A 24,707-nucleotide genomic window follows, 5' to 3' on the forward strand; every position below is an offset into this window, starting at 1 on the left:
CAAATAATTGAAAAAAAATCCACAATTTTTAAAAGGGATTCAGGGACAGAACCCCGGCTCCCCTTTCCTTACCATCACATGTGATAATTTATATACAGTGGAATTTTTCTCTTCAAATTAAAAGATATGGAAGTTATTATTGTAATTCACCTTATTGGTCTTGGTATTATTTTTTGTTTTTAACAAATAATTGGGGAAAAAAAAAACCATGAATTTTAGAAAGCGAATACAGGCAGTAGCCCAAGCACCGCCTAGTGTATCTGCGCTCGCCACCAGTCGAGATTATGCTCCTCGTGTCTAAAATATTGAGTACTTATTTCTGTAATCGTGTATTATTATTAATCTCAGTTAACTGTTACAGTTTACAAATAACCAAGAAAAAAAATCCACATGGGCAGTATGATTCAGGGGCAAGAGCCCTAGTACCACCTAGTGTCAATCTGTGCTCACCACCACTAGAAATTATACATTTAAGGTGTAAATTTTCTCCCCAAATAAGGAATGTATGCGTGTCTCTTAATATTCGATTTAAGTGAGTAAATCTTGAATCTAGTATAAGTAAAAATGAGCCGATTCATAAAAAGATGACTTAATAATCCCAGTTTTCATATTAAAATTGTCAAGAGTACTGATAATGCCACCACCATGTTTTACATGTTTCTAATGATAATCTGTATGGAGGTAGATTTGTGTCTTTATCATTCAGTCCCCAAAAAGTTGTTTCAATTGAAATATATATTTTCAATCAAACAAAAAAAGTTTCAATGCAAATATATAAAATACAAAATAAATAATTGAACTTTTTGTTTTGAATGAAGTGAAAAAAGTTTTGAAATCGTTTTTTTTCGGATCGAATCATTTTGACGCAAATATCTCGCAGTGGGCGGGTGATTCCTCATTGGTCAGATGTGTTTGTTCGACGAACCTCTGCCCCGCAAGACGTGGGTTCTGACTCGGTCCTGTTTTCCTGTTGGTATTTCCAGTCCGGTATTGTTCCCGTTTATTTTTGTCCTGTTTGATATCGTTTCCAGTTTCGTTCCCGTCCGTTTTTATCCTGTTTATTATTCTCTCCAGTTTTCATTCCCGTCTTGTTTGTCCTGTTTATTTTCGATATCCTGTTTCATTATCTATCCTGTCTGTCCTGTCCTGTCCTGTATCGACCCCATCTGTCCGATACCTACTCAGGCAATTGGTATCGATCTCGTCGGCCTCTGGCTTGCTATCATTTTGCGCCAGACTGCTGCCTAACATGCATGACTCCCCATTTCCCGTAAAATAAACAGCTTGTGTGAGAACGTCACGCGCTTGGGTCCTGATCCTATTCTGGTTCATGACACTTTGAGACTCCTTGGGTTATACAAATAAACATGACTTGACTTGATTGAAAGAATTTTTCTTGGATTGAATAATAAAGACATATCTACCTCCATAAATGCTAAGTGTTACCAGCTCAGTAGCCTAGATGGTAAGGCGCCCGCTTTGAGACTGGGAGGTCGGTGGTTCGCGCCCCGGCCGAGTCATTCCTAAGACTTAAAAAGTGGTCGGCGGCGCCCTCTGTTGGCTGCGGCTGCATCGGCTCGCTACAACGGGTCAGGTGCAATCGACATTTCGTTCTGTGTACATTGTTACACAGAATGACAATACAAGGAAATTATTATTATTATTATTTCTCAGCAATGCCTCCAAAAGTCATCATTATCATTAGCTGCACCGCTTTTCCTCAGTAGGGTCACGGGGGGGGCTGGAGCCCATCCCAGCAATCATCGGGCAGTGGGCAGGGGACACCCTGAACTGGTTGCCAGCCAATCGCAGGGCACACAGGGACAGACAAGCCTCCAAAAGTGCCTCACAAATTTGCATTATTCTTGTAAACATCACGTTCTATTTCTTCTTTAGACCTAAAATATGGATGTCCATGTGTGTACAAACATTCACTTAGTCTGTGTCCTCCTTATGATATTTTCGGAGAGTTTTTACAGTACTCCTTTTATTTTTTTCCTTCAGAAATGCACGATGTCCAGAAACTAAGGACCATCTTTGCACCCAGACCGGATCTTCTTCCTCAGTTGGACAAGGTGTCCAGTCCTAGCGAGGCGGCATGCTGCTTGGCCCGCAGTCGCAGGTTCTCGATGCTGGTGGTCTTGCTGTTGTGGCTTCCAGGTACCCCGGCGCTGGAGGCCTGCAGCAAAGGACTGCCCCACACTTGCTGGGCATGATGGGACAGGGACTGGTAGTAAGACTGGCAGGGCAGCGTGCCGAGCGGGGCCGGGGGCATGTTAACGTTCACGCCCAGGTAGGGAAGCGAAGAAGGGGCGGCCAGGTCGAAAGCAGGGTAGTGCACCAGGTTGTTGGTCGCCGCCATGTGCTGGCGGAACTGCTCCTGCAGGCGAAACAGGCTCAAGGGCGACGAGGAGTACGAGTGGTTCTGGGATAGAGGACCTAGACCGCCGCCGGACGGGGACGGGGTCACGCACGGGGAGGCCAGTGGTGAGTCTGTGAAAGGAGAAGATCGTAAAGGGAGAACGTAAATCTCAAGATGATGTTTCGGTTCTTGAAAATAGGCGTAGATGTTAACTATCTATCAATGTCTTTTTCTACAACAGGGAAATATGCTCCCTTGAAAACAAGTGTTTATGTCATGTCCAGCATGGTCGCCGTGGCGACCGGCTGGCCCCGCCCCCTTGGCACCGGCTGTAGCAGATTTTCTAATTTGCGTGTGTGCTTCTTAAAGGCGGGTTTTGGGGATTGCCGGTTGCGGGTTCATTGCATTACGTTGCATTATTCTGTTCTGTTTGACTTGAGGAAACCTGTACTTGCCTATTCTGAGTAAAAGCCTGTTTTGTGAGTATTCCTAATCTGAGTTCCTGTTTGCCTGTAAGCCTGTTTTTGTTTTTGTCCCTGAGTGTTGGACGATTTTTATTTCCTTAATAAAAGTAATTGATCGTTAACGCGAATGAGTTCACCCTTCCTTCCTCCTGACTCCGATCTGGTCCGGTCCCGTGACAGTTTATCACAATGAGGCACTCTAAGGTGGTAGGGCTCATAACTTGCTTTTTGGACAATTTTACAGGCTTGAGGCGTTGTTATTGTCATCCACGCGCTTCATCACTCTTGCTACTGCTGGACCTTAGTGCTGCCTTTGACACCGTGGACCATAATATCTTACTAGAACGGTTGGAAAAATGGATTGGTCTCTCAGGAACCGTCCTCTTATGGTTCAGATCCTACCTCTCAGATAGGACGCACTGTGTTAAATATGATGAAATGTCATCTGAGCCCTTTGGCGTTACCTGTGGTGTTCCACAGGGTTCAGTACTAGGCCCCCTTCTTTTCAGCATTTACATGCTTCCTTTAGGTGATATTATTCGCAAGCATAATATCAGTTTCCATTGCTACGCAGATGACACTCAACTATATCTTCCGATGGAGGAATCAACCACACTAAACTGTGGACATTTTTTTCAAACGCACGTGAAGAATATTACTAGAACAGCTTTCTTCCATCTTCACAACATTGCTAAAATTCGCCCTATGCTGTCTCAGTCAGATGCGGAGATTATAATTCATTCGTTTGTTACTTCTCGTCTCGGTTACTGTAATGCACTACTCTCCGGTCTCCTGAAGTCCAAAATCAAGAGCCTTCAGCTGGTTCCAAAATGCTACAGCGAGGCTTTTAACTAAGACAAGAACGTTTGATCACATGACCCCGATTTTAGCTAACATGCATTGGCTCCCTGTTAGCTTAAGATGTGATTTTCAGGTTCTCTTGGTAGTATACAAAATCATGCATGAACTTAATCCCTTATATCTTTCAGATTTAATTCCCCCCTATGTTCTGGTCATTGCACCCTGGTCATCCTCGGGGGATTAGCACTTGTGAGGCCCCTTCTCAAGGTTTTTTATTTTCCTCGTGCTGAGTTTTTGGGTTTTCCCTTGCCCGCATGTTAGTTTAAGATCAGGGGATGGCGTCATTGTAACCAATAGACTATACAAATGAACGTGACTTGAAAAAACAAGGTTTAACCTGCTTTGGGACAGGGTGGAGAAACATCTCCTCGCGGCAGCGCTCTGTCCTCCAGCTGACATTTGCCGTCCTCCTCCTTATCAGTGGCGTTATCCTCCGTGGCCGACTCGCTGCCGGACTGCTCGGCCGAGGTGACGTTCAATTCCATGTCCGGCATCGAACGCGGCGCCGGGTTCTCCGGTTCCAAAGGAGCCGAAGTGGACGGAGGTAACTGGTGGTCGGGGAGGACGGAGGTTGAGGAGGCAGGGATGGATTCTTCCTCTTTTTGGGCGACTCCGTCGTTGCCGTTTTCTTTCTGTTTCTGAAGCTGCTCCTTCTGGAGGCTTCGTTGCTTCTTGCGAAACTTGGCTCGACGGTTCTTGAACCAGACCTGAAACGGGTGAAGGATTTCAGGTGAGTGCTGGTTTACCTAGGCCACTTACATACACGTGCATTGCAGGGACTGATTGTCCTTTTCTTATGTACTTAGGGGAGGAGTATTAAGTTTAGTTGAAATCATTTGATAACAGTTTTCCTCCTGATACCCAATAAATCCTGCTCCTGGAGACCGAAACGGTTAACTTTTTACTGTGTGTCCGGAAAATAAAAACACATGGAAAATCCGATTACTGTAAATTCCGGACTATAAGCCGCTATCTTTTTCCCAAACTTTCAACCCTGCGGCTTATCCAGTGAAGCGGCAAATTTATGTAATTTTTCTAACGGCTGCCAGCGGCGCTCGAGTACAAAAGGTCTGTATGATAAAGTTTCTTTCCGACACTGAGGAAGACGACTTTGATGGCTTCAGTTCTAAGGAGGAAGATGAAGACTGTTTACCGTGATTTTTACAAGTACGGTATGTGTTTTTTACCAGACCCATTTACTGTGTTGCGAGCGTGTTGCTAGCGTGTTGCTAACATTAACTGCCCTGTCACGGGCACCGTTTGGGATGAAAACTATATTATTATTATTAAAGCTTTGAAAATTCTCTCGGTGTACCGTCTTTATTTGTAAATATGTGTAACCCATGTATAATATGTATTTGCAACTGTATATTTTTGTAATGTATTATTTGTGTTTTAGACACTTATTCTGATATGTTTTGCACGGGCGAATGAGAAAGAAGGGGCGTATCAAACGCGGGCTGACAGGAAGTGGGAACCAGTAAAGGTGAGTGTTTGTGGACACGGTGGACAATAGTGGATATATATTTTTCCCACCCTTACCTTTGGAAATATACACTTTTTTCCTTGGATTACTTTCAACGGGGCCCGGACTCTGCAGGTCTGCATCAAACCTTAAGTACAAGTATCATTTTCTTTTTATTTTGCCGGCTGTGATTTTTGGACTGTGTACTTTATTGAACATTTAGTTTCAATCGTGGGACTTAAAGTCGGGTTTGGGTTAATTTTGTGTTTGTGTTACATTTTTTAATGTGGGCGCATGCGGCTTATATACAGGTGCCGCTTGTGTAAGTACAAAATCGGTTTTCCTCTTAAAATGTGGTGGGTGCAGCTTATAATCAGGTGCGCTCTATTGTCTGGACAACGTAGGCAACGCTCAGAGAAGCGCAAGAGAAAAACTAGCTGCAGGTTGAAATATGTCCAATTGATATTGCCATAACCAGGTGCCTCTCACAAAGACGGTGGACTTGCATTTCTCTCTCTCTCTCTTAATCTCTCTCTCTCTCTCTCTCTCTCTCTCTCTCTCTCTCTCTCTATCTTGCTCTATCTCGCTCTTTTCTTCCCCTCCCCTTTTCTCTCTTGCTGTCTCTCTCTTTCACTTTCTGTGTCTCTCTTTTTCTCTTTGTTTGTTTCTCTTTGTCTCTTTCTCTCTCTCTTTGTCTTTTTGCCTTATTTTGCTCTCTCTTCCATTTTTCCTTCTCTCTCTCTTCTCTCTTTCTCTCTCTTGCTTTCCCATTCTCCCCTTCGCCCATTATCTCTTTCTCTCCTTTTTTCCTCTCCTTCTCTCTTTCTATTTCTCTTTGGATATTTTTCTTTCTTTTTCTTTCTTTCCCCCTCTCTCATTATTTGTCTTTATCTCTTGTTTCTCACGTTTCACGTTCTCTCTCTCTCTTTTTTCTCTGTTTTTCTCTCTCTCTCCCTTTCTCTCTTTCTTTGTCCCACCCTCTTTTTCTCTCCTTTGCTTTGTCTTATTTCTTTCTCTCTTTCTTTCTCTCTAATCTACTAGTCCGGCCCCCGAGAGAAGGTTTGTTCTATCCTGTGGCCCCCGAGGTAAATTGAGTTCGACACCCCTGATCTAAGAGGATCGATGGACGGATTCGTTTTTGTTGTTTAACTTTTATTCTATCACTCAACTTTGCTAGCAATATGAAATGCAATGAAATGATTTGCATTTATATAGCGCTTTTCAAGTCAATGATTTCCCAAAGCGCTTTACAATGTGCTTCACATTTCCCAATAGCGGCCTTGCAGCCATGTAAGGCACTAACCTGCTTATTGGGGGTATTAGGGGTTCAGTGTCTTACCCAGGGACACTTCCACGTGTAACACGGACGAGCCGGGATTCGAACTGGGATCCCTTGATCCCAAGACGAGCGCTCTACCTCCTGAGCTACTGCCCCCCCCCCCCTAATAGCTGGGGTCCCTTACCTGCACTCGGGCCTCGGGCAGGTTGGTGCACATGGCCAGCCGTTCCCGCATGACCACGTCGGGATAATGCGTTTTCTGGAAAGTCTTCTCCAAAGCTTCCAGTTGCTGAGCCGTGAAGGCCGTCCGGCTGCGGCGCTGTTTGCGGTGCTGGGAGCCGTAACGAGCCTCCAAGATGATGTCTTGAAATGCGCAGCCGTTGGAAGACAAAACCAAGGGATCGTTAGATTTCAGGACAAAACGGGGACAAGAAAGACAGGAACGACGGAGGTGACGGCTGGGTCTCGACGCTCTCCTGGAAATGCATTTCACTTGTTTCCATTGAAAACGTCTGGAAGTGAGCAGGAGTCCTTTCATAGATTGACGTCTTTTTAATACTCAAATGTCGTACATATAGGAAACCCGTAAACCGTGTTGAAAGAATTCTCACAGGCGCCAGACTATTAGATTAAAGAGAAAGAGAGAGGGGGATAAAGAAAGATAGGGAGAGCAAGAGAGAGTGAAAGAAGACAGAAAGAGCAGGAAAGAGATACTTCGAGAGAAAGAGAAAGAAAGGGAGAACAAGATAAAACAAGAGAGTCACAGAGAGAGAGAAAAAGGAAAGAAACAGATGGATAGAGAAAAGGAAAGAGAAAGAGAGAAAGGAGAAAAAGAAAGAGACAAGGAGAGAAAGGAGGGTAAAGATGGAGGAGAGCAAGAGATAAAAAAAGAAAGAGAAAGCTGAGAAAGATAGAGAAAAGGAAAGAGAGGGAGAGAAAGAGAAAGAGAGAAAAAGAAAGAGACAAGGAGAGAGAGGGGGGTAAAGATGGAAAAGCAGAGCAAGAGAGAGAGAAAAAAGAAAGATAAACAGAGAAAGATAGAGAAAAAGAAAGAGACAAGGAGAGAGAGGGGGGGTAAAGATGGAGAAGGAGAGCAAGAGATAAAAAAAGATAGAGAAACCTGAGAAAGATAGAGAAAATAAGAGAGAGAGAGAGAGAAAGAGAGAGAGGGAGAGAAAGACAGAGAGAGAAAGAGAGAGAGAGAGACAGAGAGAGAGAGAGAGAAAGAGACCAGGAGAGAGGGGGGGTAACGATGGAAAAGGAGAGAGAGAGATAAAAAAAGAAAGTGAAACCTGAGAAAGATAGAGAAAGTGAGAGATAGAGAGAGAGAGAGAAAGAGAGAGAAAGAGAGAGAAAGAGAGAGAAAGAGAGAGAGAGAGAGACCAGGAGAGAGAGGGGAGTAAAGATGGAAAAGCAGAGCAAGAGAGAGAGAAAATAAAGAAAGATAAACAGAGAAAGATAGAGAAAAGGAAAAAGAGAGAGAGAGAGAGAGAGAAGGAGTAAAAGAAAGAGACCCAGAGAAAGTGAAATGCAGTGAAAACTGTAGTCCTTCAATTTCATAGTATTCCTGTAATATTACTGTAGGTTTATTTTGTAGTATTTTTTAAGTATTTCTGTAATCATAGTTTTGTAGTATTGCTGTAGTATTGCTGTAGTTTTATTTTCTTTTTAGTATTCATGTAGTCATAATTTTGTAGTATTACTGTAGTATTACTGTGGTTTTATTTTTGTAGTATTCTTTTGCAGTTGCATTTTTTTAGTATTTCCATGGTAGAATCTTTGAAGTATTTCTGCAGAGTTTTTGTAGTACTACTTTAGTTTTATCTTTGTGGGAAGTATTTCTGCAGTTATATTATTGTAGTATTTCTGCTGTATTTTTTAGTATTATTCTACTTTTATTTTGAAGTATTTTGTGGTAAAAATTTTGTAGTATATCTGTAGTATTTTTGTAGTATTACTGTAATTGATTTTTGCAGTGTTTTGATTGTAATTTTAGTCTTAATAATTATGTAGCAGTTTTTTGTATTCTAGTATAACTGTATTTTGTATTTCCAAACTTGTATCTTTCTAGTATTTATTTAGTATTTCTTTTAATCACAATTTAGTTATATTTTTGTAGTATTTCCGTTGAAATAATTCCGTAATATTTTTGTGTCATAGTATTACTCTGGTAGTATTTTCGTAGTATTTCTTATATATATATATATATATATATATATATATATATATATATATATATATATATATATATATATATATATATATATATATATATATATATATATATATATATATATATATATATATATATATATATATATATATAAATATATATATTCGTCCTTTTTTGTTTGGCGGGCCGTTTGAAGAAGCCTGACGGGCCGCATGTGGCCCGCAGGCAGCAGTTTGCTATAACGCTAAAAATGAATTGTTTCCGGTTCTACTCAATTACCAGCAAGTCTCTCGGCCAGAGTGAGCGCGTGCACGGAGGGCCTGTAGTCGGGCGCGTGCTGCGCCTGTTGCGCCGCCTGCTGGTGGAGATTGTACATTGCGCTCAGCGAGTTCATGGCGTGCAAGGAGTAGCCGTTCACGCCGTAGTGCTGCATGCTGCCAAAAAAAAAGGAGAGGATAGATCAATGGTAGGCAAGCGACTGTCCGTGGTCTGTATCTAGCCCGAAGGGTTTTTTTCTCCGTCCCGCTGAGCAAAAATGTTAAAAGTATAGTGACAACATATAAAAGTACTAATTTTACAGAAATACTACAAAATGACGAGAAAACTAAAAATCAAATTTTGGTTTTAAAACAGGGTTTTAATACGTTATTTTGCTTACATGCTGGAAAGAAAACGAATACTACAGAAATGCTCCAAAAATACTTAAATAATACTACGAAGCAGATTTACCGCTACAGTAACACTACTACAGAAATACTACGAAATATTGCTCAAGAAGTACTACAAAACATATGCAGTAATACCAAAAAATACTACAGAAATACTACAAATTTGCTACTACAGAAAAACTACTACAGGAAAACTACAAAGCTAAATATGAAATTAAGTGTTCGAAAAAGGGACCTAAGATTATTTTGTTTACATTCTGAAAACGAAAACAATACTACAGAAATGGTACAAAAATACTACTTAATCAATACTATAATGCAGAGATACCTAGTCTACAGTAATACTGCTACAGAGATACTACGGAATATTACTTTAGAAGCACTACGAAAAACATCTACAGCAATACTAAAATATACTACAGAAATACTACTACAGAAATACTACAAAACTAAATAATTTAGTACTTGAAAAATGGACCTAATATTATTTTGCTTTCATTCTCAAAAAAGAAACAATACTACAGAAATGCTAAAAAAATACTACTTGAGTAGTACTATAATGCAGAGATACCTCTACACTAAAACTGCTACATAAGTACTATGAAATATTACTCCACAAGTACTCAGAAAAATATCTACAGTAATACTAAAAAATACGTCAGAAATACTACAAATTTACTACTACGGAAATACTACTACAGAAATACTACAAAACTAAATTCAAAATTCAGTGCTTGAAAAGGGGACCTAATATTAATTTGCTTTCACTCTGAAAAATGAAACAATACTACAAAAATTCTACAAAAAATACTACTTAAATAATACTATAATGGAGAACACTACTAATACTGATACAGGAATGTCACGAAATATTACTCCAGAAATACTACAAAAGCATCTACAGTAATACTAAAAAATACTAGAGAAATACTCCAAAAATACTACTACAGAAATACTACTACGGAAATCTTACAAAATACTACTACAGAAACACAATAACTTAATACCAAATTAATTGCTCAAAAAAGGGACCTAATATTATTTTGCTTTTATTCTGAAAAATGAAACAATACTACAGAAATGCTAAAAAAACTATTTGAGTAATACTATCATGCAGGGTAATACTGCTACAGAAATACTACAAAATATTACTCTAAAAAAACTACAAAAACATCTACAGTAATACTAAATAATACTACCAAAACACTACAAGTATAATACCACAGAAATACCACTACAGAAATCCTACATTATGACTACTACGGAAACAATAAAAAATACTAAATATCAAGTGTAGTGCTCAAAAAAGGGACGGAATATTATTTTGAAAACAATACTACAGAACTACTAGAAAAATACTAAAACTTTAATACAAAAATAACACTGCAGAAATACTACTAAAGAAATACTACAAATATACTACTAAAGAAATGCAAAAAAATCACTACTTAAGCAATATTATTATGCAGAAATACTGCTACAGTAATACTGCTACAGAAATACTACAAAATATGATTTCAGAAAAAAACTACATAAACATCTACAGTAATGCTAAATGATACTACCGAAATACTACAAATATAATACTGCAGAAATACTACTACAGAAATACTACTACTACAGAAACAATACAAAACTAAATATCAAATATAGTGCTTGAAAAAGGGACCTAATATTATTTTTAAAACAATACTACAGAAGTACTAGAAAAATACTCATACTATAATCCAAAAATAACACTGCAGAAATACTGCTAAAGAATTGCTACAAATCTAATTCTACAGTAATAATATAAAAACGCTGCCACGGAAATACTGGGGTGGGTGGGTGTATTGACCCTATGGTGTGTCATGGGCGAGTACAGCCTGGTGGCGCCCATTCCTCTCCAGGCCAACAAAAATACCCCAAAACTAAATATCATAATTGAGCGCTTTAAAAGAAGAAAATACTACAAAAAAAACTACAATAGAATTACTACAAAACTCTGCTTACAGAAATTGAAATCTAAATATCCTAATGCATTATTTTGCTTTAATATTAGCGTTTGAAACGAATTTATTATAATAATTGTATTTCAAATACACACATATACAGTATAATATTTATACGTCTGATACATGTTTTTATATTTATTCATAAAAAATGTCGACAGGATAGCATTTTAACGAAGCGCTCCAGAGAGAGGGGATAAAGATGGAGAGAGAGAGAGAGAGAGAGAGAGAGAGAGAGAGAGAGAGAGAGAGAGAGAGAGAGAGAGAGAAAGAGTGAGAAAGAGAAAGAGACCAGGATAGAGAGGTGGGAGGAGGTAAAGATGGAGAAGGAGAGCAACAGAGAGAGAGAAAAAAAGAAAGAGAAACTGAGAAGGATAGAGAAAGGAAAAAAGAGAGAGATAAAGAGAAAGAAGGAGTAAAAGAAAGAGACCAGGAGAAAGAGGGGGGGGGTAAAGATGGAGAACGAGAGCAAGAAGAGAGAGAGACAAGGAAAGAATACAAAAAGAGTTAAAACAAGTGAAAGAATCACAGAAAGAGAGAGGGGAGAGTGTGATAGATAGAGAAGGAGAGAGAGGAAGATAGGAATACAGACAGAGAGAGAGAGAGAGAGAGAGAGAGAGAGAGAGAGAGAGAGAGAGAGAGAGAGAGAGAGAGAGAGAGGAGACAAAGAGTGGAAAAGGGAGATATATTGAGAGAAAGAAAAAGAAAGGGAGAAAGAGAAAAAGCAAGAGAGAGGAAGGCAAAGAAATAGAGAAAGACAGAGGGAAAGAAAGAGAGAGACAGAGAAAGAGAAAAAAAGAGAAAGATAGAGAGAGTTAGCGTGAGAAAGAAGATAAAGATAAAGCAAGAAAGAGAAAGACATGGATTTTAAAAAAAAATTCTGTAGTCCTATAATTTCATAGTATTCCTGTAATATTAATGTAGTTTTATTTTTGTAGTATTTTTTTTCAAGTTATATTTTTTCAGTATTTACGTAGTAGAATCTTTGAAGTATATCTGCAGTATTTTTGTAGCATTACTTTTTTTTTTATGGAATTTTGCTGTATTTCTGCTGTGAGATTATTGTAGTAATTCTGTAGTATTTTTCGGTATTATTGTACTTTTATTTTGAAGTATTTTGTAGTACTTCTACTGGAGTCTTTTGCAGTATTTTGATAGTACAATTTTTGTCGCATTATTGTAGTATTACTGTAATTGTATTTTTGAAGTGTGTCAGTCGTAATATTTTTGCGGAAGTATTTTTGTTGTATTTCAGTCATAATATTTATGTAGCAGTATTTTGTATTCTAGTGTGACTGTAGTGGTATTTTTGTAGAATTGTTTTTTCAAGTTGTATTTCTTTAGTATTTACATAGTCTTTGAAGTATATCTGCAGTATTTTTGTAGCATTACTTTTTTTGGAGGGAATTTTGTAGTATTTCTGCAGTGAGATTATTGTAGTATTTCTGTAGTATTTTTGGGTATTGTTGTACTTTTATTTTGAAGTATTTTGTAGTACTTCTACAGGAGTCTTTTTGATAGTACAAATTTTGTAGTATATCTGTAGTATTTTTGTAGTTTTGCTGTTATTGTATTTTTGTAGTGTTTTGATTGTAATTTTTTTGTCATAGTATTTATGTAGCAGTATTTTGTATTCTAGTGTGACTGCAGTGGTATTTTTGTAGTTTTTTTGTTGAAGTATTTTGAAGTATCTCCAAACTTGTATCTTTCTAGTATTTATTTAGTATTTCTTTTAATCACAATTTTGATACATTTTTGTAGTACTTCCGTTGAAATAATTCCGTAATATTTTCGTGTCATAGTATTACTGTTGTTTTATTTATGTAGTATTCTTTTGCAGTTGCATTTTTTTAGTATTTCCAAGGTAGAATCTTTGAAGTATATCTGCAGAGTTTTTGTAGTATTACTTTAGTTTTATCTTTGTGGGAATTTTGTAGTATTTCTGCAGTTATATTATTGTAGTATTTCTGCAGTTATATTATTGTAGTATTTCTGCTGTATTTTTTAGTATTATTCTACTTTTATTTTGAAGTATTTTGTGGTAAAAATGTTGTAGTATATCTGTAGTATTTTTGTAGTATTACTGTCATTGATTTTTGTAGTGTTTTGATTGTAATTTCAGTCTTAATATTTATGTAGCAGTGTTTTGTATTCTAGTATAAAGTTTTTTTGTTCATGCATTTTGAAGTATTTCCAAACTTGTATCTTTCTAGTATTTATTTAGTATTTCTTTTAATCACAATTTGGATATATTTTTGTAGTATTTCCGTTGAAATAATTCTGTAATATTTTCGTGTCATAGTATTACTGTTGTTTTATTTATGTAGTATTCTTTTGCAGTTGCATTTTTTTAGTATTTCCAAGGTAGAATCTTTGAAGTATATCTGCAGAGTTTTTGTAGTATTACTTTAGTTTTATCTTTGTGGGAATTTTGTAGTATTTCTGCAGTTATATTATTGTAGTATTTCTGCAGTTATATTATTGTAGTATTTCTGCTGTATTTTTTAGTATTATTCTACTTTTATTTTGAAGTATTTTGTGGTAAAAATGTTGTAGTATATCTGTAGTATTTTTGTAGTATTACTGTCATTGATTTTTGTAGTGTTTTGATTGTAATTTCAGTCTTAATATTTATGTAGCAGTGTTTTTGTATTCTAGTATAATTGTAAGGGTATATTTGTAGTATTTTTGTTCAAGTGTTTTGAAGTATTTCCAAACTTGTATCTTTCTAGTATTTATTTAGTATTTCTTTTAATCACAATTTGGATATATTTTTGTAGTATTTCCGTTGAAATAATTCCGTAATATTTTCGTGTCATAGTATTACTGTTGTTTTATTTATGTAGTATTCTTTTGCAGTTGCATTTTTTTAGTATTTCCAAGGTAGAATCTTTGAAGTACATCTGCAGAGTTTTTGTAGTATTACTTTAGTTTTATCTTTGTGGGAATTTTGTAGTATTTCTGCAGTTATATTATTGTAGTATTTCTGCTGTATTTTTTAGTATTATTCTACTTTTATTTTGAAGTATTTTGTGGTTAAATCTTTGGAGTATATCTGTAGTATTTTTTGTAGTATTACTGTCATTGATTTTTGTAGTGTTTTGATTGTAATTTCAGTCTTAATATTTATGTAGCAGTGTTTTGTATTCTAGTATAAAGTTTTTTTGTTCATGTATTTTGAAGTATTTCAAAACTTGTATCTTTCTAGTATTTATTTAGTATTTCTTTTAATCACAATTTTGATATATTTTTGTAGTATTTCCGTTGAAATAATTCCGTAATATTTTCGTGTCATAGTATTACTGTTGTTTTATTTATGTAGTATTCTTTTGCTGGTAAAAATTTTGTAGTATATCTGTAGTATTTTTGTAGTATTACTGTCATTGATTTTTGTAGTGTTTTGATTGTAATTTCAGTCTTAATATTTATGTAGCAGTGTTTTGTATTCTAGTATAAAGTTTTTTTGTTCATGCATTTTGAAGTATTTCCAAACTTGTATCTTTCTAGTATTTATTTAGTATTTATTTTAATCACAACTTTGATATATTTTTGTAGTATTTCCGTTGAAATAATTCCATAATATTTTCGTGTCATAGTTTTACTGTTGTTTTATTTATGTAGTATTCTTTTGCAGTTGCATTTTTTTAGTATTTCCAAGGTAGAATCTTTGAAGTACATCTGCAGAGTTTTTGTAGTATTACTTTAGTTTTATCTTTGTGGGAATTTTGTAGTATTTCTGCAGTTATATTATTGTAGTATTTCTGCTGTATTTTTTAGTATTATTCTACTTTTATTTTGAAGTATTTTGTGGTTAAATCTTTGGAGTATATCTGTAGTATTTTTTGTAGTATTACTGTCATTGATTTTTGTAGTGTTTTGATTGTAATTTCAGTCTTAATATTTATGTAGCAGTGTTTTGTATTCTAGTATAAAGTTTTTTTGTTCATGTATTTTGAAGTATTTCCAAACTTGTATCTTTCTAGTATTTATTTAGTATTTCTTTTAATCACAATTTTGATATATTTTTGTAGTATTTCCGTTGAAATAATTCCGTAATATTTTCGTGTCATAGTATTACTGTTGTTTTATTTATGTAGTATTCTTTTGCTGGTAAAAATTTTGTAGTATATCTGTAGTATTTTTGTAGTATTACTGTCATTGATTTTTGTAGTGTTTTGATTGTAATTTCAGTCTTAATATTTATGTAGCAGTGTTTTGTATTCTAGTATAAAGTTTTTTTGTTCATGTATTTTGAAGTATTTCTAAACTTGTATCTTTCTAGTATTTATTTAGTATTTCTTTTAATCGCAATTTGGATATATTTTTGTAGTATTCCCGTTGAAATAATTCCGTAATATTTTCGCGTCATAGTATTACTGCGGTATTATTTTCGTAGTATTTCTCTAGGCTTTTTTTTTTCTTATCAGAATAAATACAAATTATTTTGTAGGTCGCTGGTTTTAAGTACTACATTCATTATTTAGTTTTATGGTATTTTTTTTTTAGTATTTATGTTGCAGATACCTTTTTTTCGCATGTATAAACGAAGCGCTCCAGGGGCCTTTCATGCGCGCGCCGCCCCCCAAGTAACGCGTTATCCATTACCATCCAATTATCGCCCCGCTCATTCTATTAATTATACAAAGAGGCTTTTAATTGAGAGCAATTATCACTCGTCGCCATAATGAACCGTAACCGATGCTTTTTATTCATGAAGTGATCCCTCTCGAGACAAAAATCCCCCAGCGGGAAATGTTCGCTTTCACGCATCGAACGCACCCCTGATTAACCGTTATTAACTGCGAATTTATAAAACAGAGATATTTCATCATGAAAATCGAGAATGACGACTCAAAATGTTTATATTCTCCGCGAAAAATGTGTTTTAGTTGTGGCTAAGCGGCCCGAGAGGTGCTAAATGGAGCGCCGGAGGACCCGATTAGATATGTATTAGTGTGGAGCGCTTAGTATTAGATATGTATACATGTGGAGGGGGTGCGCGAGAAGGGGAATTCCCCAAGGGAAAATGATATGAGACTAAATGTTTGAATAGATGTTATATATATAGATATATATTTGTGGGACTGTCGTAAAAAAAATAGAAGTAGTATTGCGATAAAGTTCTGTATTTTTGTAAAATAATAATAAAAAAAAACATATACATATTCTGGATTCTTCAGAAAATCACCTGAAGTACTTTGCAAGCCTTTTAGTATTTCAATACTGCTGATTATGGGGGGAAATTATGATTATTCAAATAAGAAAATAATAGAATTCCTATATTTCAGTTTTTATTTGTAATTGATTCAAGATTGTAATTTATTTTTAAAGCGCATTGACAGAAATGAAATCACACTATTCGAATTTTTGAAGACATTGACGTATATTAATATTAGATTTTTATATAATTTCTTACAGATAGGCAAGTGTGTTTATCTTTACTAATAATCTATTAATTGCCACGCAAATCTTACCTTCCTATACGCTATATTTAATTTATCTAATATTCGAAATAAGGAGATCCTTTCTTTTGAAATATATATTAATTTACCGTATTTTTCTAAATTTTTATTATACATATATATATAGATATATTAAATTTTAGGACTACTTGATTTAAAGTGAGTTTCTTCCCTAGGGCCATCACCCCCCTAAATAAGCCCACTAAACTATGGAAAATACGTCATATTTCATTTATCGACTACTGTTTTTTTTTTGGTACTTGTAGATAAAATGTCATTATTTTTTATTGTAGTATATTTCTCATGCTTTTAAGACTTAGGTCAGTCTACAAGCTCTACCTTGTAAATATTGATTTTTTTTCCCTATTGTAATTATTATATTACATGGTTGTGCTCTCTTCTCGTTAAAAAATAGGCTCACAATGACAATCTTAATTCTAAAATATTCTAAATATTCATAATTGGTATTTGCAATAATTCATATTTTTCATTATTAAAATGATTTCATATAATATTTGTCTGGTATTTCTCAATGATGTGTTCGCTGTCGGTTATTTAGGGAATAAATCCGCCATTTTTAATAAATTGGTGTTATTTCTGTTGTTTTTAGGAAATATCTATCTATCTATCTATCTATCCATCTATCTATATGTTGTTATAGTACATTTTCATGATTTTTCATTAGTTTATTTGACTTTTCAAAATAAAATAAACAAAAGGGGGGAACCTGCCACTAATTAACACAAATTAAATGACAATAATCAAATGATATAAATGCTTCTACATAGAATCACAAAATAAAACATTCTGTGCATAAATGTTAAATACAATCTGAGAAAAAAGAGAAGAAAACATAATTTTGGACGATAAACCCCAACATAAAACATATTCTCGCTCTACTATTTTGGGTCATTTAATCGATGCACAAAATATATAAATATGAAAAAGTATATATAAAAATATAAGAAATGAATATAAAAATGAGATGTTTTATAAAATACGTTTTTCACAATTGTGTTTTCAAAAGATACAAAAATATATGGTGCTGTTTTTAGTAGTTTCCCCATAAATTGTCACCATGAAGCGTCAAAATAATAATTATTTTATAATTATAATACAAATTTCTTTATGTTTTGAGGAAAACTATTGGTTTCTCCTAACAAATGGTCTCTAACTGATAATATTCTCACTGCCCGGACAAATAATAACAACAATAACAATGATAATGATAATAATAAACCCAATTCTACTGTGTAATCACGAGAACACAAGGGGTGTAGATGACATAGGAAAAGGCATTCGATTTTATATCATCTTTACACTATTTTTGCTTTTGGTACATGAGACAAATGCTATAAAATGGTAAAAACGAATGTTGTCCTTAAAGTAAGAAATACAGTAAACGCAAAAAAAATACTACAAGAGAAATAACTCTTTAGTGTTTTTGATGATGAATCGGACACTGAATACATACATTGTCAATTGTATTGTACGTCGTCAATAAATGATTGAACACAGTGGTACTGTGAGTGAAAATGGTGATGATGACATGAACAAAAATGGCTTTTCCAATGTCGTCTGCATGGTTAGTAGTCTAGTGGTTAGGATTTAGTGTTCTCACCGCTGCGATCCGGGTTTGATTCCCCGTGACAATGTCTGTAAATGTAGTCAGCGATATTTTTCGACTGTTTAATCATTGCGCGAATACGTAAACGCACGACTGTAAAACCCAAATTCTGAGTTTGTTTGTGGGTAGAAAATAAAAACTGTCTAATAGTATATCGCATAAGATAAAAATAAGGCAACTTTTATTTCTTCCGGTGGTCGCTGACAACTATAATTGCCAAATTCATTCATTTTCCTATATGGCAAGTTCTTTAAAGGTCATGTATGTAACTTAAAAACATTCTACTCGCTGACGCCATCATCTGACTAAAATCATTATCGCAGTTCCTTCATGCAGTATGTGCAAATCTTAGACGCGCTCAGATAAACTCTTCCTTTTTCATATTTTTGGAAGTTTGCATTGGCATTTAAACTGTTTTCGAAACTGTCCTTTTCTTACTTTCACCATTTTCACCTTACAAGTACAGAAAACAACGATCACGCCGGCAAAATGTTTTTTCGGGTGCAAATTTTCTATCCATTGTGTTATTGTGTGTCTGACACTTAAAATACAAAATACTCTCAAATACTACAGAATTACTACAAAACTAAATATGAAATGTAGTGCTTAAAAACAGGGACCTAATAAATTATTTTGCCTTTGTCCGACAAGAATTCAATAATATTTATATACTACAAAAATCCAACTTCAGTAATACTATAATACAAAAATACTATTAGAGAAACATAACACCAGAAATACTACAAAAACACCACTACATCAATACTCCCAAAATACTACAGATATACTACAAAAAATCTACTATGGAAATTGTACCAAAAAAATACTATTGCATATATACAAAAAATACTATAAAAATACAAATTCGGTAATACTATAATACAAAAATACTATGACAGAAACATTACAACAGAGCTACTACAAAAGCACAACTACAGCAATACTTCCAAAATACTACAGATATACTACCTAAAATCTACTACGGAAATTGTACAAAAAATACTATTGCATATATACCAAAAAATACTATAAAAATACAAATTCAGTAATACTATAATACAAAAATACTATGACAGAAACATTACAACAGAAATACTACAAAAACACAACTACATCAATACTCCCAAAATACCACAGATATACTACAAAAAATCTACTATGGAAATTGTACCAAAAATACTATTGCATATATATACTGAAAAATACTATAACTACAGTACTACAGTAATTTAACAAAATACAGAAAACTAGAAAAATGTGACTGCAGAAGTTGTACAAAATATAAAAAAATAGAACTTCAGTAGTACTACAAAACAAAGTATCATAGCGGTGCTAGGAATCAAATGGACTGAACCCTTCCAAGAGTATTTCCCACGCGTTGTTAGTATTTTTGTTTTATTTTACTTAAAAAATATCTAAGTTTCTCATCACATATAAGAAAGAGAGTTTAAATATGCTGTAATTTCTGGGGGTGCTTGGGATGAGAACCCCCTTAAAACTGGCTGGTTGCACTCATGGAGAAAAATGTTTAATTTCCAACTTTTTTAAGGACACCTCAAACTACGCACCCCACATTTGGTGATTCATTTTTTTAATGATTATTTTTCTGCGCGTGCGCATTCCGCAGAGCTCCGCTGCATCAATTGATGGATGTGACACGTCTGCAGTATTTTGGGGAGGGGGCTGAGTGGGGGGGTGGTCTTGCTTGGTTTAATTCCCCAGGACAGAAGGTGCTTCGCTAAACATTTACTTTCCTCCCTCAAGTATTTGACTTGAATGCCTCACCCCCCCCTCTCGACCCTTTCTCCCTCCCCTCTCTAGCGGCCTCTTATCCCATCGCCCCCGGGCAACGTTTTGGCTGAGATGTATGGCTTCTCCGGGGCTAAAAATATGCATGTTGATCCCCATTTGCCCCACACCCCTTGAACGCCCCCCTCGTCTAATGGAAGTGCAAATAGGTTTCGACTGCGAGGCCTTCCATTTATCATCAACGCCGGCGCATGCGCAGAGCAGCGGCAGGGCCTTGGACGGGGCGACGATTGCAAAGTGAGGATTAAATATAAATATTATATTATATATGTGTATTTTATTGGTCAGGTTGTACTCTTGTGATGTTTTATTGTTTTTTTCTCAAGTAAGACTGAAAAGGGAGGTGAATTGGAGTAGGGGGATGATGGCTGGCAGCGCCGCTCAATGCTTCGATTATGAAGGCGTCATTATGGAAATTGGCATGTACAGTTGCGATTCTTTTGGAGTCAATGAGGAAAAAAATGGGGGTCCCTGGGGGCCCCGACAAGCTGCTCCGGGTTCCGGACGCAACCAAGCGTTTAGACACACTTTTGGGAATTTAGCGCTAATGGGGATTTTTTTTTCCTTCCGATTTATTTTATTTTTTATGATAGAATTTTTGTTCAAGAAAAAAATTATCGATTGTGAAGATAAAAATACTTTTGAAGTCGTTATCTTCTCGGTAAGTCTACGAGATTAGACGTGGCACTCCAGGTTAAACATGTAATAAAATAATTAAAGGAGGAAAAAAAGATAAATACAATAAATTAAATACGAAATAAATATTGTAAGCCAAATTTCGCTTATTAATATTTTCTTGCATCCAGAGCTTTTTAAATCAGTGAAATAAATACAACAGTATGTTCTTTAAACATAACAGAACTAAAACATAAGATCGTTAATGTTTTGCATCGGAAATTCTAATTTGTCACATATGTAATGTTATTACATAAAAACTCATTAAATATATATTATAAAACGTATATTTATATTTTACCTCTCTATGCACTTATTTTAGTCATTGCAATATTTTGAACAAGACTGTGGAAATTTATATTTATCGTGCCTTTGTGTATTGAAAAATAAATATTCATATTTCATTTCTGGACTTTTATTTTGGAAAATAACATATCATTGCAGTATTTTCTTAATTACTTACTTTTTAGGGCATACAACAAGCATTATATTGTATATATTTGGCTATCCATCCCCAAATTCCTTTTTTTTTTCTTTAAGTCTTTTATTACACATACATCCTGGAGTGCCACGTCTAATCTCGTTATTATCAGACAATAAAGACAATTTTAATACTAATTGTGAATTAAATTTCAAATAGCTTATTTTAATATATAATATATATTTTCCAATAGTGTTGCGTTCATATTTTTATATTTACTATTTTTAATGCTTTTAATACGTTGAGCACATCTACATCATGAAAACAATTTTACATCAGTTAATTAAACAAAATATTTCACAATTTATGAACCATTTTGAGTAATAATTAGGCGTTCAACCGTTCTCATACAGCAGGAAATTCTATATTTTAATAGAGTTAGATTTGTCTTTGGATAATAATGGTACAAATGTAATAAAGTCTTAAAATATATAGCTACGATATCAAATAATGTCAAGACCTACATTGTTTAAAAATAAGGTGTTTATTAGTGTATATATATACATATATATAATGTCATAAGTTTCATTGGATTCGATTGTAATGAAAATAAATCGGAAAAATAGAACCCCTTGGCCGTTTTGTATTTTATTCGTATGGGCTCTCTGCAATTGTTTTAATATTATACTATTTAAAACACAGTATTTCTTATTCATATATTATTGTGTTTGTTTGTGTCATTTTATTTAAACCCAGCACAAAAAAACGACTAATTATCAAAAGAAAAACCCCAAAATATTTTCACAAAAACAGCTGTACAGTACAATTATTTTGCATTATAGCTGATTGAATGAAAAAGTCCGTGTTTTTATACCACTGTGGAATGTTTTTCAACAAATCTTGGACACGTGGGTCGATAAAAAGAGTTGGAAAATCGAACATGGTTTGTTTGGACACCCGAAACCAATTTTAAAATCCGTTAACAAGTCAAAAAAACTATATTTTATTTATTGAGGATAGTCAATCAAACTGAGCATGCGCAGAAACTCTTTAACAAAAAAGTTCTCTCACCTTGTAATCTTCGCGAGTTGGCCCACCGGAAAGGAGTCTTGCGTGGGTCAAAAAGTGTCACGATCTCGCGTGTTTCGTCTCCAAGTCCACAGTGCAAGTGTTGGTGGATTTCCGTTCACTTTTCTCGTCCGTGGGAGACACACAGGGGGGATTTTTATCCACGAGCGCGCTGGGGGCCGGGTCATCCCGGCTCACTATTGGCTAACCAGGGACGTCAATCAAACAAAGCAGCCAATGACAACGCGTTCCGCAGACTTTTGCTTTTTGAGGAGGTTTATTTCTGGCAGATGTTGTTGTTTTGTTTTCTTAGTGTGTTGACGTCTTTTGTTGAAAAAATTGAGAGAAAAAAAACATTATTTAATTGTAAAAGTAATATATAGAGTTTTTCCCGAAGACTCCCGGTCTGAAAGGATTTGGGACGGGATGGGGAAGCCAAGACGCCACCCTGCAAAAAAAAACTGAAAGAAAGAAAGAAAAAGCCCCTGTTTTAAAATGACTGCGGGTAAGAGGATTACGGCAATAATGCCCTTCTCTTCTTGAAGGGGGTTTCTTTTTCTTTTTTTCTTTCCTTTTTCTTCTTTTTTGGGGGAAGAGAGGTTTTTTTTCTCTTGGAGCAAAACCGTTTAGGTGGTGCGGGGGAATTAGAGGCAACGCAAAGTAGCCTTTTAATGCATAAGCTTGCATATTTTTGTCGAGGGGGCAGTTTGGTTTTGGGGGACACTTTGACCGTGTTTGACACGAGTTTCAAGCAGGGGCGTAACCAGAGCCTTTTTAAGGGGTGGTCATGCACCCCAAAATGTAACCCAAACACCCCCCCCCCCAAAATTATAAAACTCTATTTCCCCTCATAAAGGAAAGAATATGCTTTAAAATGATAACAATTTTTAGTTTTTAAGTAAAATATAAACAACACAGTGTCAGGAATTACTGCACTGCATTGAAATATTTACTTTATTTTGTAGAATTTCAGTAGTAACATTTTTGTAGTATACCTGTGTTTTTGTAGTGTTACTGCAGAAGTATTTTTTTTAGTATTTCTGTGGTAATATTTACGTAGTAGTATTTTATTGTTAAGTATTACTGTAGTGTTTTTTGGTAGTATTTCTGTAGAAGTGTTTTGAAGTATTTTCTTACGAGCATCTTTTTAGTATTCTTCAGTTGGTTGGTTGGTTGGTTGGATCCCTTAACAACCATTTTTTTAGTATTCTTTAATATTACTGTTGTTGTATTTTTGTAGTATTTCTTTGGTAAGATTAATGTAGCAGTATTTTTGTGTTAAGTATTACTGTAGTGTTTTTTAGTAGTATTTCTGTAGAAGTGTTTTGAAGTATTTTCTTATTCGCATCTTTTAAGTATTTTTCACTTGGTTAGTTGGTTGGATCCCTTAACAACCATTTTTTTTAGTATTCTTTAATATTACTGTTGTTGTACTTTTGTAGTATTTCTTTGGTAAGATTAACGTAGCAGTATTTTTGTGTTAAGTATTACTGTAGTGTTTTTTAGTAGTATTTCTGTAGAAGTGTTTTGAAGTATTTTCTTACTCGCATCTTTTTAGTATTTTTAAGTTGGTTGGATCCCTTGACAACCATTTCTTTAGTATTTTTTAATACTACTGTTGTTGTATTTTTGTAGTATTTCTGTGGTTATATTTACATAGCAGTATTTTTGTGTTAAGTATTACTGTAGTGTTTTTTAGTAGTATTTCTGTAGAATTGTTTTGAAGTATTTTCTTACTCGCATCTTTTTAGTATTTTAAGTTGGTTGGTTGGATCCCTTAACAACCATTTTAAAGTACTTTTTAATACTACTGTTGTTGTATTTTTGTAGTATTTCTGTGGTAATATTTACGTAGCAGTATTTTTGTGTTAAGTATTACTGTAGTGTTTTTTAGTAGTATTTCTGTAGAATTGTTTTGAAGTATTTTCTTACTCACATCTTTTTAGTATTTTTAAGTTGGTTGATCCCTTGAAAACCATTTCTTTAGTATTTTTTAATACTACTGTTGTTCTATTTCTGTAGTATTTCTGTGGTAATATTTACGTAGCAGTATTTTTGTGTTAAGTATTACTGTAGTGTTTTTTTGGTAGTATTTCTGTAGAAGTGTTTTGAAGTATTTTCTTACTTGCATCTTTTTAGTATTTTAAGTTGGTTGGTTGGATCCCTTAACAACCATTTTAAAGTATTTTTTAATACTACTGTTATTGTATTTTTTTAGTATTTCTGTGGTAATATTTATGTAGCAGTATTTTTGTGTTGAGTATTACTGTAGTGCCTTTTTGTAATATTTCTGTAGGATTGTTTTTAACATAAGTGTTTCCATACTGGTATCTCTGTAGTATTACTTTTTATTTTTTTAGATACTACTTTAGTTGGAATTTT

At 34.7% G+C, this 24,707-nt stretch overlaps 1 protein-coding gene across 1 annotated transcript; it reads right to left on the bottom strand.

Annotated features, from left to right (window-relative positions):
- Nucleotides 1-1,672: 1,672 nt before the first annotated feature.
- dmbx1a (diencephalon/mesencephalon homeobox 1a) lies at nucleotides 1,673-22,448 on the bottom strand. Its single transcript, XM_088320199.1, has 5 exons — nucleotides 22,329-22,448; nucleotides 8,884-9,038; nucleotides 6,616-6,794; nucleotides 4,025-4,394; nucleotides 1,673-2,493 (listed from the first exon to the last, which is right to left on the bottom strand). The coding sequence occupies exons 2-5, from the start codon at nucleotides 9,035-9,037 to the stop codon at nucleotides 2,063-2,065; spliced, it is 1,134 nt and encodes a 377-aa protein (XP_088176325.1). The 5' UTR covers nucleotide 9,038; nucleotides 22,329-22,448; the 3' UTR covers nucleotides 1,673-2,062.
- Nucleotides 22,449-24,707: the final 2,259 nt, after the last annotated feature.

The sequence above is a fragment of the Urocampus carinirostris genome, chromosome 1, assembly GCF_059441175.1.
Source record: "Urocampus carinirostris isolate Australia breed hairy pipefish chromosome 1, RoL_Ucar_1.0, whole genome shotgun sequence".
Taxonomy (NCBI): domain Eukaryota; kingdom Metazoa; phylum Chordata; class Actinopteri; order Syngnathiformes; family Syngnathidae; genus Urocampus; species Urocampus carinirostris.

Bases quoted from the DNA above. Each gene is read 5' to 3' on its own strand.
- dmbx1a (XM_088320199.1), bottom strand. From the start codon at position 9,037: ATGCAGCACTACGGCGTGAACGGCTACTCCTTGCACGCCATGAACTCG. The intron at 4,395-6,615 runs GTAAGGGACCCC...CACCCGTTTCAG, and splicing joins TGCCCGAGGCCCGAGTGCAG to GTCTGGTTCAAGAACCGTCG. The intron at 2,494-4,024 runs GTTAAACCTTGT...CTCCTTTCACAG, and splicing joins TCCACCCTGTCCCAAAGCAG to ACTCACCACTGGCCTCCCCG.